General features: G+C 33.4%; 1 protein-coding gene and 1 pseudogene across 16 annotated transcripts in view; one reads left to right on the forward strand and one right to left on the reverse strand.

The window, feature by feature from the left end:
* Window positions 1-15,289, forward strand: part of phldb1b (pleckstrin homology-like domain, family B, member 1b) — a 75,996-nt gene extending 60,707 nt beyond the window's left edge. For 9 of the 16 annotated variants that reach the window (XM_059514623.1, XM_059514616.1, XM_059514627.1 and 6 more), the window contains 11 exons: window positions 1,001-1,159; window positions 2,644-2,763; window positions 2,934-3,036; window positions 3,317-3,367; window positions 4,724-5,009; window positions 9,733-9,823; window positions 9,923-10,069; window positions 11,021-11,240; window positions 11,871-11,956; window positions 12,156-12,185; window positions 13,924-15,289. In XM_059514623.1, coding sequence (XP_059370606.1) covers window positions 1,001-1,159; window positions 2,644-2,763; window positions 2,934-3,036; window positions 3,317-3,367; window positions 4,724-5,009; window positions 9,733-9,823; window positions 9,923-10,069; window positions 11,021-11,240; window positions 11,871-11,956; window positions 12,156-12,185; window positions 13,924-14,064 — 1,434 coding nt within the window. In that variant the 3' untranslated portion in view covers window positions 14,065-15,289. The remainder of the gene's footprint in view (window positions 1-1,000; window positions 1,160-2,643; window positions 2,764-2,933; window positions 3,037-3,316; window positions 3,368-4,723; window positions 5,010-9,732; window positions 9,824-9,922; window positions 10,070-11,020; window positions 11,241-11,870; window positions 11,957-12,155; window positions 12,186-13,923) is intronic. The other 7 variants (XM_059514622.1, XM_059514632.1, XM_059514631.1 and 4 more) reach the window with 4 other exon arrangements.
* Window positions 15,290-18,408: 3,119 nt separating this feature from the next.
* LOC132108091 (alpha-2-macroglobulin-like protein 1) overlaps window positions 18,409-19,032 on the reverse strand; it is a 30,232-nt pseudogene continuing 29,608 nt past the window's right edge.

Here is a 19,032-nt window from a genome sequence, read left to right on the forward strand (position 1 = left end):
TAAAGTGCATCATGATATCTCAAGTAAAATACATTGAATAAACTGTATTTGAATTTAAAATAAGTTCAAATAAGGGTTATTATTGTTAATTAAAACTATTAAAAACCATTTTTTGTTTATTGAAATAAAGCTGAAATAAAAAACGGAAAAGAAAGTGAAAGAAAATATGAAATGTTTCCTTTACAACTTAGTGAAATAAGTTTAAGGTCAAGCTCAAAAATGAATAACTTAAAATAAACACTAAAATCAAAATAAAACTATATTGAAAAAAAATTCAAACTATAAATACAAAAATAAAATAAAAAATACAAAAATAATGAAACCCAGGCAAAACTTCAAAACAATGTAAATTGGAATAAAATAAACCATTATTTGGGTATAACTATGCTTTAAAAAATATAAATTTCATACATTTGATTGTTTTTTTTTTATCAAAATGTAGCATATTTGATTACACAGTAAGAAGTTGAAAACAGGTTGGACAAATCAAAAAATGCAAAAAATGCAAAAAAGAAAATGTAAATAAAATAATCTAAATGTAAATAAATAAAGGAATACAAATGGCACCCATTTTATAAAATGACCCAATACCTGATCAGTCTCTAGGCTTGATGCAATAAAGCAATATCTTACTTGTTAGTTTTTCTGTCCTAAGCTGCATTTTTTAATTCATTTGTTTGTCATGACGGAGCTAGATGGACCTATACCCATCGAGAAATCTCATTGAGTCACATTCTCACTCAATAAACATTAAATTTGTTCTGATTGGCTGTTTTCACCTTCACTGTAGACAGACCTACTTGCTGGAAACTTTGAGTTGCGTCTGGTTAGGACACAGTATTAGGGCTAATGTTTATGCATAGAGTAATTAGAAACTGAATAGCTTTGTTATACTTAATTATGTGCTGTAGATGCTAACTTTATAACTTTTCTTTCCTGCTCTGCTACTTCCTGTTTTTTCCCTTCTGCCTTTTGTCCGATTGTCACTCCTGGATGTCAGGAGTATGTGACCGTCGGCCAATTAAACCAGATCTATGGGATGCCGCAGGTGGATCCTTCCCCTACCTCACCCATCCAATTACTTCAGTCTTCTCTCGCAGACTCCGCCTTCTCCTGCCTCCCCTCCCCTCATGGCTCCTCCCTCTCTCTCTCCTTCGAGGTGTGTCTCTCCTCCTCTCGTTTTATTCCCGGTTAGGGCTGGGTATCGCCAACGACCTGTGTCATTCAGTCATTGAATCTTTCAGTTTCTCATTAACACTCTTGTCTTTCTCTATATGCCATCCCACCATCCCACCTCTCTTCCTCTCTCTCTCTCTCTCTCTCTCTCTCTCTTTGCGCTTATGGATGAAAGCAACTTTTTACTGGTCATGCATGTTTGTTAACGGATCGTGAAGTGTTATAAACTGTATATACAACTATTCAAAACTTTTGGTTTTTTTTTATTGTGCTCACCAATGCTACATTTATTTGATTAAATACATAGTCAAAACTATAATATTGTGGAATATTTTTACAGTTTAAAACAACTGTTTTATTTTTTTTATATATTTTTTTACAAAATTATTTTATTCCTGTGATGCAAAGCTGAATCATTCAGCATAATTTTTCCAGTTTTCAGTATCACTTGATCCTTCAGAAATCATTCTAATATGCCGATATGCTGATTAATATTTATGTAGAAACCACATTATCTGATGAATAGAAAGTTCAAAAGAACAACATTGATCTCAAATCTTTTAGAAGATTATAAATATCATGATTTTAAATAATTTTACTGCATCCTTTACAAATAAAAGAATGTTTTATAAAAATAAAAAAACACACACAAAAAAAAATCCTACTTACCCCAAAGTTTAAACGCTAGTATGCAAAAAGCGCCCTTATAGTCTTTATAAATCAAGGAATAAGGCATATATTATTATAATCACAATTACAAAAATGTATGGGACATTAATAATTTAATGTCATTTTTGTCAATTTAAAATTTAATGTCAATTTAAAAGCAGTGTGTTTATTTAACAATGTTGACATAATTAAAAACAAATGTTAAAGATTTACTTCACTCAAGTTTACTTCATTTATTCAAAACAGCAATTTGTGTGCTGTTATGCTGTTAAACATAAACCATACAGTATAATGACTTCTTGTCCCCTCCACTGTAGCTTTTAAATCTTATTTTCCATGCTCACATTTAGACTTGTATTGAGTAAATTAAAAGGGATAGTTCATCCCAGAATGAAAGTTATGTGGTTTATTACTATCCCTCATGTTGTCCCGAATCTGTACAAACATTTGTTCACTTTTAGAACACAAATTAAGATAATCTTGATGAAATCCGAGAGCTTTCTGACCATGAATATACAGCAACTCAACTGACACATTCAAGGCCCAGAAAGGTATTAAGAACATTGTTAAAATAGTCCATATGACATCAGTGGTTCAAACTTAATTTTATGAAGCTACGAGATTACTTAGTAATTAATGACATCATTTTTTATTGGATGATCTAACCCTTTAAGACTGAATTTTGTGTTGAACACCTTTAAATCGTACAGATGCTATGTTTACTGAATATAACTTGGTTTCACATTAGTAAGATGAAAAGCAACACTTGGACTCACAATGACTCTTTCTGTCCTGCAGGTATACCGCTCTCGACTGGACAGTGATGCCAGCCAATCATCAATTTCGAGACCGAAAATCAGTTACGGTCTGTCCCCCACATACACTACAGTAACACTGGGACGCAACACTCCTGCCAGGGTAAATACTGCATTGAGTCTGTGTTAGCCTCGGTCCAGGGTACATTCTCTCTGTTACACCCCTGCCAGGGTAAATAGTGCAGTTCTCCTGCATCATTTAATGTGGTAATTTAGCCCCCTCCTTATTGTTAAATATGCTGCTGGAAATAATTGTTTGTTTTGTTTACCCAGAGTCCTCTGACGGTAGCCAACAGCACCGGGAGTCTCCCACGCAACCTTGCAGCCACCCTGCAGGACATTGAGACCAAGAGGCAGCTGGCTCTCCAGCAGAAAGGTAATGAGAAGCACAGCAGCTTGACACCTGACATTTCAGAGCTGGTTGTAAAATCAACATAAACGGCTGATGAGCCGTCAAAATACAACCAAAAAAGTCATTATTTACTCACCCTCATGTCGTTCCAAACCCGCATGCTTTTTTGTAATTTTCCACATCTGTTTTATTTTCCTTATTTTTAGTGGCCATGGGATACCGGTTTATTCTTTCGTCGTTTTCCTTAGTTGTGTTTTAACTTTTGATCATCAGTCATCCTTTGTTGTCCCTTGCCCTCAAACAGAATTCTTGCCCTCCGTCTTTGAGTCGTCCTCCAGTACGGACAGTCCCACAGGTAGAGCGAGCTCTGTGTAGCATTGGACTGCCCTTCATCATAATCAGCATCCTCATTAATTCTAACTCAACGTTTTGTGCACTTCTTTCCCCTTTGGAACGGTCTTGCCCTGTCCAAATGTTCTTTTACCAAGGTTTTTTCCTTTGATGGCATAGCTGTGCATGGACTGAATCATGATATCAGTGATAATCTTGTAGTTTTATATATTTAAAGCACTTCTGGTGCACTACCCGTCAAAGGTTGTACACACTTGAATAGTATTACTTTTATTTTATTAAACTTCTACTTCTACCAGTGTAATTCGATTTTTTAATTTGAATTTGTTAACATTTTTATGGTTACTATAAAATTCTCAAGTCACAGGGAGCATTTTATTATTGCTTTTTAAATTCTATTTTGTAATTACTTTTTATGCAAATATAAATCATACATTGTACCTAACTTACAAATGAATGAAGACAATTTTTTCCATTTAATATTTTAGTAAAACTCAAATATAAAACCAGTGTAATTAGTTTTTTTAGTATTTTATTTTATTTTATAAAAACTGAAAATATAAGATCAGTTTAATGAGGTGGGTTTTTTTTTTTCATTTTTTAATATGTAAATTTTTGTGACTTTTACATAGTAATTATTACTGTTACTTCCCAAATCATTGGGAATATTTTATTTTATTTTATTTTAGCTCAAATATAGTTCAAATATAGTATGAATAAAGTTCAGCTTAATTAATTTTTTCGTATTTAAATTTCATTTTTAATAAGTAAACTTTTGTGACTTCTACATAATTTGTAAATCATGGGGAATATTTTATTTTTTTAAAGCTCAAATGTAGGATGAGTTTAATTAGTTTTTATATATTTAATTTGCATTTTAAATATGTAAACTTTTTGAGACTTTAAAGACTGATTGATTGATTGATTCAGAATCACAGGGAGCATAAAAGTTTAATTAGTTTAATCAGTTTCATCAGTTTTTTTTTTTATTAATTTTATTAAAGTTACAGCACAATTCCAATACTTTTCAAAAATAAATAATGAGTAGAGGAGTTTTGACTGGTAGTGTACAAAGGAATCTTGATTTAGAGATATTGCTTGGGCTGTTTATTCAGCACACATATGTCACATATTTATATGTGCATGTGTGAGGCATGATGGTGCAAATTATGGGCAAACTATGCCATCCTAAATGGATGTGCAGTCACTTGGGTTTCAAAGCACTATGTAGTCTAATAGAGAGTTTGGCAGCTGTCTATGACCTATAAACTGCTTAGCTTGTTCAGTTTTGGAATCATTTAGTTCACAGCATATTCTCTCTGTGGATTTGACTTTCATATATGTGTTTAATCTATACCAGGCCAGCAAGTGATTGATGAGCAGCGGAGGCGTCTGGCCGAGCTGAAGCAGAAAGCTGCAGTAGAGGCGCAGTGCCAGTGGGAGGCGCTCCATGGCTCTCAAATGCAGCTCAACAGTCCCTTTTCCTCAACCTCCGGGCCAGTAGTGCACCACTCCATCCTGCACCACGCAGCACCCTCTTCTGGGGAACAGCCTTATGACACCCTCAGCCTGGAGAGCTCGGACAGCATGGACACCAGCATCTCCACTGGAAACAACTCGGCCTGCTCTCCTGACAACATGTCCAGGTTCGACATTTCCATATGCTTTCCTCAATCACTTTCTCTGAGCGCTTAGCCAGTGGCTCTGTGGTTCCTCTCCACATGCCTGTCCCAAGCTAAATGATCAACCATCTGCTTAATGACTTTCACTGAGTATGATCCAATTTGCCCGATAGTGCATGCAAAGTGGACTTCACAGGGTGTTCGGCTGACTAAAGTGAGACATCAGATCATAGGGAGCATAAATTATTCTCACTTCTTTTCATTTTAAGCATTGCATTTATCAGTAATTGTGAGGGGCTTGAGTATGAACTGTAAAAAAATGGTAATAACATTTGACTATATTACTGATTTTACTGTATATTTGAACAAATGAACACAGTTTTTGTGAGCATTAAATCATACTTATTCCAAATGTTTTGAGTGATGTTTTGCAAACATACACTTGCATTTTTTTAAAGAATTTAAAGAAATTAATACTTTTGTTCAGCAAGGATGTGTTAAATTGATAAAAAGTGATAATAAAGAAAATATTTGTATGTTGAATACGCTGTTCTTTTAACTTCTTATAAAAAGAAATCTATATATACAATACAGTACAGACCAAAAGTTTGGAAACATTACTATTTTTAATGTTTTTGAAAGAAGTTTCTTCTGCTCATCAAGCCTGCATTTATTTAATCAAAAATACAGAAAAAAATGTAATATTGTGATATATTATTACAATTTAAAATAATTGTTTTTAAATTTATTATACTTTAAATTATCATTTATTTCTGATGCAAAGCTGAATTTTTAGGATCATTATCACATGATCCTTTAGAAATCAATCTAATATGATGATTCATTATCAAAGTTGGAAACAGTTCTGCTGCTTAATATTTTTTCAGAACATGTGATACTTTTTTAGGATACTTTGATGAATAAAAAGTAAAAAAAAAAAAAAAAAAAGAAGCTATGTTTTTAAAATACAAATATTTTGTAATAACAATATACACTACTGGTCAGTAATTTGGGGTCAGTAATTGTTTTTTCTTTCTTTTTTTAAATAAAATCAATACTTTTATTCAGCAAGGATGTGTGAAATTGATAAAAAGTGATAGTAAAGAAAATATATTATTAGAATATATATTATTAGAATTTTATTTTTATTTTGAATAAATGCAGTTCTTTTTAACCTTTTATTCATCAAATATATTAGACAGCAGAACTGTTTCCAACACTCATAATAAATCAGAATATTAGAATGATTTCTAAATGATCATGTGATAGACTGCATGTTACATGTGACGCTGAAGGCTGGAGTAATGATGCTGAAAATTCAGCTTTGCATCACAGGAATAAATTATTTTTTTAAAGTATATTCAAATAGAAAACTATTATTTTAAGTTGTAATAATATTTCACAATATTACTGTTTTTTCTGTATTTTTGATCAAATAAATGCAGGCTTGATGAGCAGAAGAAACTTCTTTCAAAAACATTAAAAATAGTAATGTTTCCAAACTTTGGTCTGTACTGTATATACATATATATTAAGCAATACATCTGTTTCCAAGATTGATAATAATTAAGCATATTGCTAATAAATAAAAACTAATAAATAAATAAAAAATAATAAATAAATAAAAAATTCTGAAGGATCATGTTACACTGAAGACTGGAAAAATGCCTAATAAAAATTCAGCTTTGCATCACAGGAATAAATTATATTTTTAATTATAATAGAAAGAGTATAAAGAGACTAGAAAACTGTTGTTTTAAATTGTAAAAATATTTCACAATATTACTGTTTTTTTCTCTCTCTATTTTTGTTCAATTAAATGCAGCCTTGATGTGCAAAGAATACTTCTTTAAAAAAGATTTAATAGACAATTAACCCAAATATTACATTCTGTCATGAATTACTCACCTTCAGGTCTTTCCAAATCTTCATCTTAACACTATTGTTTGGTTAAATGTTATATTTTTTTCTTTTTAATTCTAAGGTAATTCATAATAGCGCTACTATTACTTTTTTAAAAAATTTCTAAAATCTCACTGACCCCAAAAGTTTGATCTGTCGTGCATAGTGTACTATAAACTTAAATATGATATATACGTATCTTATATATAAAAATATATATATTTAAATTAATATAATTTGTTATACTGTCTGTTATTATACAATTATATTATATTACGTCTAGGAAAAAAATGTGTTAAAATAATGTATATTTGAGATAAATTTGCATGCAAGTCTGTGAATCAGAATGCAGCAGCCGTGCTTCATCCCTCCCCCTTTCCTGAGAAAAGGAAAGAACAAATGAACGGCTTTGGCTGCTTGAGGCTACAGATTAGGTTGTTTCTGGGTTAAACGGACTGCGTGAAGACACGTCTTTAAGCTTGTAGGTTGTTGCTGGGTTAAACGGGCTGTGTGGAAACAGTCGTCTGTTCAGCTTCAGGACAGAACAAGGACAGTCAGGGCACACGTACTGTAGGACTAATTGGGCTTGCAAAACCGTCAACAATCAAAAGGCGTCTTCCATAAACACCGTTTGCTTATCCACCCTTCATTTCAGAAATGTACTCCCACTTTTAGACTGCTCTTCACCATCCCCCTCTGTGCATATAGAGTAAGTAATCCAAACGTACATATGGCGGTTTAGCGTCCTGTTATACTTCCATCAGAATTTGACATTTATAAATAACAGATAAGCCAAAGGAGAAAAGAAAATATGGGTTGTGGAAATTAATGAGGTGCAAACACCGGCTGAGTGAAATTCAGAATTCAGTTCATGAGTGTGGATCTGAATTGAATTGGTCACGCTGCAGAGCATGTCGGAGTGGAATTTGATTTGGAATGACAGGAAGAGAAATGCACTTAATTGTAATTCAAAGAAATTCAGTACAGTCACATAGCAGATTTTCTTCTACACACACACCCAAAAAAATGCATTATTTATATGATAAGCCTGCTTTGTGTTGTTTGTCTCCCTTTTAAAGACTTTGGGGTAAATTAGAGCATCCTGGAAAACGTTGGGGATGCAGTGCGTCAGAGTTCATAAAATGAAAGTTCATTTACTAAACATAATGAAATCTTCAGTAATACACAGAAAATTGATCTACACACTTTCATTTATTTATGAAATGAATGGTAACACTTTAGTACATTGACTGATTCTCAATAATAACTAGTTGCTTATTAACATATTGGTTGTTTATTAGTACTTATTAAGCACATATTCTGCAAGATCATATTCTATATCCCTTGTCCCACCCAATACCTGAACTTATCAATTACCTCACTAATTATTGCTAAGCAGCAAATTAGGAGTTTATTGAAGCAAAAGCCAGAGTAAATTATTTATTAATGGTGAGAACTGAACTTTAAACTGTGACTAAATTAGAAGTAATTATTGATATGTATTTTTTTGGAATTACCTAATATTACTGTACGTTTAATAACTCATGATGAATAAGTCATACTAAAGTGTGCTCTGCCATTCAAACGTTTGAGTTCAAAAGATCCAAAAGATATTTTAAGGCTTTTGAAGGAAGTTTCTTGTGCTCATGAAGGCCGGATTTCGTTTTAATCGAAAATACAGTGAAACAGTAATATTGTTGAAGATTATTACAATTTAAAATAAGTGTTCTCTATGTAAAAAAAAAAAAAAGTATATATATATATTTTCAGCATCATGTGTCACATGATCCTTAAGAAATCTTTCTAATATGTTTATTTTCAAGAAACATTTTTATTATCAATGTTAAGAACAGTTGTGAAAACCATTGTATATATATATATATATATATATATATATATATATATATATATATATATATATATATATATATATATATATATATATATATATATATATATATATATATATATATATATATATATATATTAGGATTCTTTGAGCAATAGAAAGTCAAATAAACAGCGTTTTGCTGTCACTTTTTAATCAATTTAATGCATCTTTGTGATTGAAAACATTAATTTATAAAAAAAAAAAAAACGAATGAAAATATATCACTAATCCCAAACCTTTGAACAATAGTGTATTATCAATAAACTACACTTACAGCCATAATATGACTTTCTTTGAATGTCACTACATTTCGATTTAGATTCAAATATTCCTTTTTCACTTTCAAAGACATTCTTTTTTCAGTTCTGAATGGCCCCCAAACCCAGTTTGACACTGACACGTTGTCTTCAGTTACAAGCGTTATCATGGGAAATGTGTGAAGATGTAGTAAACAAAAGCCTGTGGAGTACAGTGGAGCAGTGGAGCAGTTGAGCTGGACCGGGGCACGACGGCCTTTAGCTGTTTCTCTCTCAGGAGAGAATTTGTTTACTTGAAATGTTCTCATACAGTTTGTTTACTCTTGTCTTCATAAAGCTTCAAGCTAGTCTGAGACTCTTCTCTAGAGGAATCCATTACACATTTTCTTTTTCTCTGTTTATAGTCCACATGTGCTTCATTTCATGTTTCACGGCAGATTTTCACACTTGTACTGTATGTGCAATCCAGTTGTATTTTCATATATGACGAAATGTTTCGTAATCCATCGGTCTCTCCGCTACTGGTCTCCATTCCATCATTCACCAAATAGATCACCGAGGGGTAAAATCACTGAACACTTGCGCATCTCTCGCTTGAGTGTTTAAATGTTTGCTGTCAGTCTTGGTTCAAACATGTATAGTGACCCCCCCCCCCCATATAGTTAATGACTTGACTGAAGTTTCATGTGTTTTACAGTGCCAGTGGTATGGATGCGCTGAAGATTGAGGAGATGGAGAAGATGTTGAAAGAGGCACAGCTAGAGAAAGCTCGACTCATAGAGTCCAGAGTAAGTTGTAGAATCAATATACAATCAATAATGTAACCATATTCATCTTTCTTTGGCTCCCAGTCTTGTCTAATAACCTCTGCTCTCTTTTGGCTGCAGGAACGAGAGACTCAGGCCCGTAAACTCATGCTAGAGGAGGAGAGAAGAAGAAGAGAGGACGCGGAGAAGAGACTTCAAGAGGAGACGATGCACAGACAGCATTTGATAGAGAAGGAGGTGAAGATGAGGGCCAAAAACTTCTCTCAGGTGAGGAGTTGCAGATCTGTGATGAACGTCCATTGTGATTCTACAGGGACTGCCAATTTAATTTGGTACAATTGTTTTATTATTTATATATATATATATATATATATATATATATATATATATATATATATATATATATATATATATATATATATATTCATTCATATACGTAGGTTTCTGGATATGAAAAATGTTTATAGCTTTTTTTTATTTAAAAAAGTTTCAGTTTATGTATATATAATACACTTGCGATGTGCTTTGTGGAACCACCAAATGTACAATAATTATATAATTTTAACAAAGTAAGAGGGATCCTAAACAAAATAAAGCTTGTTAATTAGTACTGCTTTGAACAGCATAAACGTAACAGTTTACACAGTCCACAAGAAAATATAGCCAAAAAATATTAACATTTTGTTCAAATTAGTAATATTTATTAAATTGAAATGAAAACATTTGGAAGATTCTGCAAGATATATGTAAACTAATGACCATATATAATTTCATTAAAATTTACTTATAGAAAGTAACATTTTACAACCTAAACTGTCATAAAAAGGTCCAAAAAAGATTTTCAGACATTAATATGCAGTAGAGTTTTGTTAAAATTGTTTTATTATTATTATAAGAATTAAGGTTTTAGTATGAATAGTTACATGAAATTATTAATCTTTTTCCATTATGTTATTTAAGATAATGACATTTTTGACCATTTGCCACCTAAAAAAGATAAACAAATCAAATAAAATGTAAATAAATGAAAAATTAATGAATGAATATATATGAAAGAATTTCCTGAAATTAAAACCATGTTCATCTTGGAAGATGTGAGTTCAAAACATTTAATTTATGAAGTCAGTTTTTTTAAGGAATTTTGGAAAAAGAGTTGATAGTGAAATAAAACATATCATGTCATAACAAAAATATAAACCACTCGTTGTTGATTTCCAGGCCCGCCCGATGACCCGATACTTGCCCATTCGCAAAGAGGAGTTTGACCTCCGTTCCCACATCGAGTCCTCAGGTCACAGTGTGGACACGTGCTACCACGTGATTCTCACCGAAAAGATGTGCAAGGGCTATCTTGTCAAGATGGGAGGGAAGATCAAATCCTGGAGGAAGCGCTGGTTCGTCTTTGATCGCCTTAAAAGGACGTTTTCCTACTACGCCGGTATGTGCACCGCAGCTTCGCCTTCCAACATCCTCCTTACTGTGCACTATGCTAATGCCGCTCGGCGAACATGTCGTTATGCTCTCGTCCCCCTGAGGTTGGGGAAAGAAACGAGGGCAGAACAAAGAGTGGATTGTGGGTGAATCCAGCAGTGGGGGGATACGGATAATTAGTAATTCTTAAGCTCACAGCGGCTGCCATGATTTCCGATAGCCTCGGGTTAGCTAGGGGCATACAAATAACCAGAAGCCCGTCCGCATGCTATCTGATGCTGATGAAATCTGCCGCAATGCTGAGGAAATCGTGCTCATCACCCAGCCGTGGCGCTCGGCAAAGCGTGAGCTCTCGCTCTTTATTTCTACGCGGGCTGAAAATGAAGGGGTCACATCGGTGCTACCAGATCATTATTCTCAAGGGGAGCGGGGGATTATTTGTTTTCGAAACCAGCGCTGTGCAAAACATTGTGCTAATCACTAGTTTTCTCTTGTTTTCCAGTAAAAATACTTGGAAATGCTTGTTTTCGGAGAACACACTGGCTTTCGCTTCTCGAGTTAATTCGTTTTCAAACAAAAACACCACAATAAGATACTTATTAAGAGAAGTGTTTTTCTCGGTTTCTCCTGTCCGCAGATAAACATGAGAGCAAATTGAAGGGCGTCATCTACTTCCAGGCTATCGAGGAGGTTTACTATGATCACCTGCGCAGTGCCACAAAGGTACGATCGAATAAGAGCCCTTGGTATAAGCATAGCTCACATCTCCCGCTGTTTTTCTGCTCTGCCCTCCTGTTGCACCATTTCATTTGATCTTTTTCCGTTAGCTTCTTCCCTTTTGTCTCTTATGCTGTAACTCTGCTGTCAATGTTCCCCACCCTTCTTTTTCTTCATTCTTTTGCTTTGCCGACTGTTTTCACAGAAAGGATTTTTCAATCTGAATTTGACAAACGTACGTATCCCTCTCCGCCACTATCACACTATCCTGCATGTTTGCCTAAGAGGAAATTGCTCTAATCCGTGCATTTTTCACAGACTTACTCCCTTGTGACTCATTAACATACCTCGTCTTGTATTGTTTTCTAACTGGACTATTTGCACCTTCACTTAGTGGATATTTGTTTTTGTTTTTTGCAGTTACTGAGGATGAGAGTATAATGTAATTTACGACCTGTGTGCGTTTCCCTTAAGTGTTTCTTTACTACTCCCACCTGTGGTGAGATACTAAGTATGTGTATAACGTAATAGCCCCACAGAAGCAGTTGGGTGGTGTATTATACGCCATCAGCTTCACATTGTATAATGCAATAGGTTAACGGGAAGCCAAAATATAATTCACTCTTTGACAGTGTCAGGATCATTTGAAGAGATTTGTATATCCATTGCATGAGTGGAGTGCTCTTTAATAATGAGTGTTTAGGTTTAGGTTTTGTTTAGAAAGAATTAGCACATTTTAACAAGCATCTCCTGTTTTACATATTGTATGCAGCTGTAAATAAATTTAATGGGTTTATTAACGTTTAAAAAAGAGATGAAAACACTGCCCATCTTTATTTTTTATTCAAAGTCAGAGTGTCCAATCAAACATTGCAGCATTTTCATACAAATGTATCTGTCACTTGATGGAAACTGGCAAAGTAGTATATGCCAACATGAAAGTGATGAGACCTCATCCTTTAAAACCACGAGCAAAGCTAAACAAGGTAAAAGTAAATACGCCCCAGACTACTTTAAATGCAGGTTCACGTCCAACAAGGATAAACATGTTGACCACAATGTGTTTGTGAGGTGAATTATTGAATGCAGAGAGCATAAAGCCATTAAATTTAATACATTTTTAAAATACCTGCATTGCAAAAAACATCAGTTTTACTACATTAAACATTATGTTATAATATAAAAAATATTATATGAAACATATATACGTGTTTAAATTTGATAAAGTCTGTAATTCTGTAATATTACATGAACCACATAATAATAGCTGTGCATCATTATTAATACTTAAAAATAAATGCTAATTATATTAAATTATACCCTTTGGATTCGTATATACTTAGTATAAATGCATTAAATTACTTTCAATATATATATATATATATATATATATATATATATATATATATATATATATATAAAGATTATTATGTTTATTTATTATTAGCATATTATTACATTAGCATAATCACTTTAATTGTATTTTGACTGTAGTTATTATTAATATGTATAAATATACATAAATCGAATATATTACAAAATTATAAATAACACTATATTTTAATGTCTTGCAAAGTATAGAATTCACACAGTAAATTGTACATGCAAAAATGTCTTAGTTGCATTATCCATACACATTATTAATAATAATTGGAAAATTGTGAAGCTATATTAAATTAATACCAGTTGGAGAAAAATAGCAGTACATTTCTTACGTTTATTTAGTTTCATTTTTAAATGATATCTATTTCTATAGTGGCGTTAATTGTGGTTAAAATACTGCATGTGGTATTTGTCGTCCTCCACATGTGATTCATTCATTTAATTTGAATAACAATTATTTTGTACAAATTACTGAAGTTAGATATGCCCTAATGGATACATAGCAGCTAATGCATATGCCTTAATAAGTGAGTAGTAGATAGACTCCATACGTGGCTCCCTCACTGATCTGATTGTCTTTTTGATCACAGAGCCCCAACCCCTCCCTGACCTTCTGCGTGAAGACGCACGACAGACTGTATTACATGGTGGCCCCGTCCGCAGAGGCCATGAGGATATGGATGGATGTGATAGTGACAGGAGCCGAGGGCTACACGCAGTTCATGAATTGACACAAAACCCACCGCTACTCGCTGACCCAAGTGTCAAAACGGAAACCGTTCGGCAGGGAGACTTCACATGACCCAGACCTGTTATTCCCATTGAGAGGAAAAACATTATTTTGTTGCTTCCTTTTATTGTCTTCTTCTTCTCGTGTTTCCTGGAGATGTTATATATTCACTCAAATAACACAGACAGATATCCACCAGAGGCTTTCCATGTCTGCCTGGATTGAAAGACGGAGAAGACAAAAAGACCCGATGAACCAAACCTGCAGGTGGTGGCTCACTCACCATAGACGAAAATGCCTTTTTGCCGTCAGAGATATTTTTCAGTTGCAGTTTACACTTAACTTTCATTTCAGTTCGTCCCATGATTTGTCTTTTCAAACATGATGGGGAAAATGCCAAATGCCATCAAGCCATTCTGGAATAGTGTTGCATTAAATATTTGATGGGATCTGATGAGAGAATATAAATGAAATGCAGTACATTTAAATAATGTTTTAAATTAAGTAGAGTATTACATTCACATTTAAAAATCTGGTATCACAAAAACAAAGACTAGATTCACCAAAGCTCACCTACCAGCTCAGGAGTCTATATTTATTGTAGAGGGATATCAGCGACTCCTGTCCAAGTGTATCCCACTGTGTCTCTGTGTTCCCAGCTCATTCTTTTAGATACAGAACTACAAACTCATGCACACACACACACATACCACATACAACAGTAGAGTATATTTGCCAAGTCCTGACAACTTGATCTTGTGATTTGTCTCCCAAGGGAGGCAGCCATCACCTATCACTGCCAGCCTACGAGAGTTTGGAATAATTGCCACAAACAAGAGAAAAAGAAACAACATCAGAATCATGCAGTGCCTTGATATTGACCCATATTTGTCACTCTTCATATCTGAACTGTTACACTAGTGAAAAACAGCTGGAATCACAGTTGTATGGTGCGGTCACATTAGCAAAAATTTGAGGGTCGTAAAGGTCATTCATGAGTTGTGTTGAGATGTATGAAGTACAGCTCACACAGAAGTCAAAACAAGCAACTCAGTAAATGCGCATGATCAGCTTGAAGTGGTTTTGAAATTTGCTTTGAAATCATGCAAAATGCCAGATTGCATGGATGCCTTTTAAAATTCGCCTGGGAAAATTCACTGAACAACAGTCAATTAGCGTGAAAATACATAGGCAAAAAATGTCAATTGTTTACTATCAGTGGTGTAGCGGTGCATGAACTACAGCTTACACAGAAGTCACATTCAAAACAAGCAAGTTTTCCGGCTTTCTGTTGGTCAATGCAGTGAATTCGTGTGACAGATTTGAAATCTGAATTAGAATCTGATTTGGGAAATCTTTCACCATCATGCAAAATTCCAGATTTTTTTCCAGAAACAACAGTAAATTTGTGAAAATGTAGTAAAGAATGACATTAAAAATGCTAATTAAGGTACAGCTCATGCAGAAGTTACATTCAAAACAATCAAGTTTTCCGGCTTTGTGTTGGTCAGCACAGTGAATACACTTATCCTACTTGAATCAGTTCTGAAATCTGCATTGGGAAACCATTCACCATCATGCAAAATTCCCAATTACACTGATGCCTATTGAAATTCACCATGAAATTCACTGACCAACAGTAAATTAGCAAATTTAACAAAATTTCAAAAACCTAGGCAAAAAATTGGAATTGTTCGCTGTCAATAGTGTAGTGTGCATAAAGTACAGCTCACACAGAAGTCACTTTCAAACCAAGCAGCTTTATGTTGGTTGAATTCACGTGACCATCTGAACCCTTGGCGAAATCTGCATAGAGAAATCTTTCATCGTCACTGGATATACATGGATGTCTATTGAATTGACTGGATTTTGCCTGCAAAAATTCGCTAAACATCAGTAAATTAGCAAAACATCAGCAATATTTCTCAAGCCAAAAGAGGTCAAACCAAGCAACTTTACATTGGCTGAACTCATGTGACCAGCTGAACCTGAACCTGCGAAATTTGTGTTTGGAAATCTTTCGCAATCACATGAAATTCCACATTGTGTGGAAATCTAATTGAAATGATAGGATTTCACCTGCAAAAATTCATTAGGAATAGTAAATGTGACCGCACCTTTATTCCATGTATTGGGTTTTACTGTTTTAAGAGATTGTGAACAGACACGTACTGTAATTTAAAAAAGGTGACCTATTTAAATCATTCTGATACTGCTTTAATACAAATTAGGGAGCTATTTAAATGGTTTATCAGCTCTTTAAGAATTATTGATGTTTTACAGGCAGGCTATTAACTAGTCTGTTCCACCTTGTGTTAGTTTGGGGAAAATAAAATGTTTATTTATGGATAGCGATGTTACAGCTACGACACTGTAAAAAAAAAAGACCAACATTTTCTGCTTTCTCCCGAAACCAAACTGTATGTTGAAATGAGATCTACAGAGAATTGGAATCAACATGATTAATTAGTCTTCATTTTGCGTTTAAGATGTCTTGAGTACTATCACAGAACTAGGTAAAAACAGTGTTGTAAAATGTTGAACATGAATACATTCACAGTTTTCCTTATTTATGGTGTTTTTGTGTTTATTTGCCTAATTATGATCCATGCTAACACTTGCGGAGAAGACTTTAGTCCAGAGGTCACAACCAAACTCGACTTCAGATGTAAAAGGGCAAGTAGCCCTCACTGCCCTGTAATTAACACTGCAATGCAAGCAGAAGTCTTGCATCACAGCTACAGTGTTGTTTTCATGACACCAGACAAGAGAGCAGCATGCTAAATTAAAAACCTATTGCTAAGATGTGCTACGATAAGGTTAACCCAAGAAAGTTTGTAGACTAAGTTTATTTTGGTTGGACAACACCCTAGTTAAACAGTTTCATAAATTAACCTTGGAATAAATCACTTTAGAAGTACAATAGACTGCTGGCAGTGTGTGAAAATACTCGTTATTTTCATAGTTCAAATATTTCATACTCTTTGAGGGCGTTTACGCTTAAATTCAAGTTCTCTTGGTTATTTTCAGGGTCTCAGCAGGTTTAATGAAAGCAAATGCAATTTGATACTTTTACTTTAGAAGCAAAATGACATAAATCCTGTCTTCTGAAAAGACTTTGAAATGAGTTTGAGACAAAACAAAAAACAAAAAAACAGCCAATTGGCTCAGAAAAAAAGGGAAATTAGTTTTAATACATGTCAGATATTTGTTCTTGTTTTAAGCATTGGCTAACTTGCTTGATTGTTTTAAGTTCCTTAGAAAATATCTAATATATATATATATATATATATATATATATATATATATATATATATATATATATATATATTATTTTATTTTTTATTTTTTTTATTTAAGGATGTTTAGATCTGTTTTGGAAAACATACTCATTCTCATTTTTTCCCCCAGTGCATGCAAAATTTAATGCCATGATTTTATGAATTTAAGACTTTTTAAGATCTGCATCAACCTTGTCTTTTAGACTCCAGGTGGACTCATACAGTATATTTAAACATATGGGTTATTACTAAATATGGAGCCATTTTCTGCAGGACAGCCATTAAAAAAAAAATTCAATCTCTTTAGGATTCAAACTTTGAGAAGTTAGTGAGTATCAGTTCAGTCTTTGAGCAATATGTAGGCAATACATACTGAACTGTTTGGGGTATATTGTACACTTTAGTCTCTCTGAAGTGAGTTGTTTGCCAATGCAATTTGTTGGGATTGTTTGCTGAAATTATTTGGTAATTCCTATAACGCTGTGAAACTGACACCGCTTTAGTGGGCAGCAGTAGGAGAATATTCTCAATTAGCATTCTAACATGATATTACTGAAGTTAACAGGCATTTTAAAATATGAATTCCTTTTGCTAAGCAGAGATATCAAGCGTCTGAGTGGTTTGGAAACAGTTTTTGACTGTGCTACTTTTAAACACTCAAGGGAGAAACAGTATACAGATGTTATTGAGTGTTACAACAGCAAACAGAAAGTTTGAATGCAGCATTCATGTGTTGGCGATAAAATCTTGTTTAAAACTTAAGTTACTAAACCAGTAGGAGAGTTTAATTAATCCACACCAACATATCAGTTCTACTTCTATTAAAATATAAAGTGATTTGGTGCAATATTGTAAGAAATATGCAGTTGGTAGATGTGTGCTTTTCCCCCCAAAAAAATATATAATTGGATTGGGAAAGATTTAAAACTTGAAATCTGGATTTAATATTTGACAAAGATGCACTAATAATATATAGCTTATTCTTTTAAGTTGCATGTAAAGTAATAATAAAGATAAATAATCACAGGACACAAATATTTCTGATGCAGAAATTGTATAATAGCAACTAAAATGCATAATGCAGAAATTTTGATTTAAGAAAAACAATAAGATTTTATTAAAAGAAAGTGATGGAAGACCAGAAAATCTGTCTTGCCATATATTCCAGTGTATAATTCTTCAACCATTAACACTTCAGATCATTGCCTGGAGGAAAAAAAAGGGGGCAATCAACATTTAATCAAGCAAAATAACATATCTATTTAAATCATGATAATACATTCATATGTGTCATTTAGCTATACATCATTCAATTTGCTGATTTGGTGCTTAAGAAATATAATTATTATCAATGTAAATGTAAAACGTAAATGGCTATGTATTTGGGAGATCAAATTTAAGAGTAGGCTAAAATTATTTAAATATACTAATGGAACAAATTTATTGTACTTACGGTAGTATTTATGCACATGGGGAGGTGTAGTCAATCACAGACAATTCACCTGGAGGAATAGAAACACAACCTAGTTTTTTTGTGCACTGCATTGTTGAGCTTGTCTCAGTAAAATGAAAATGCATTATGGTAAGATGAAATACAGACTCGTAAAGCACAACTAAGCAATGCTTAGCTATATCATGATGTCACTAAGATTTATAAAAATGAAACTTAAACATCAATATTTTCCCTG

Source organism: Carassius carassius, chromosome 28 (genome assembly GCF_963082965.1).
Source record: "Carassius carassius chromosome 28, fCarCar2.1, whole genome shotgun sequence".
Taxonomy (NCBI): domain Eukaryota; kingdom Metazoa; phylum Chordata; class Actinopteri; order Cypriniformes; family Cyprinidae; genus Carassius; species Carassius carassius.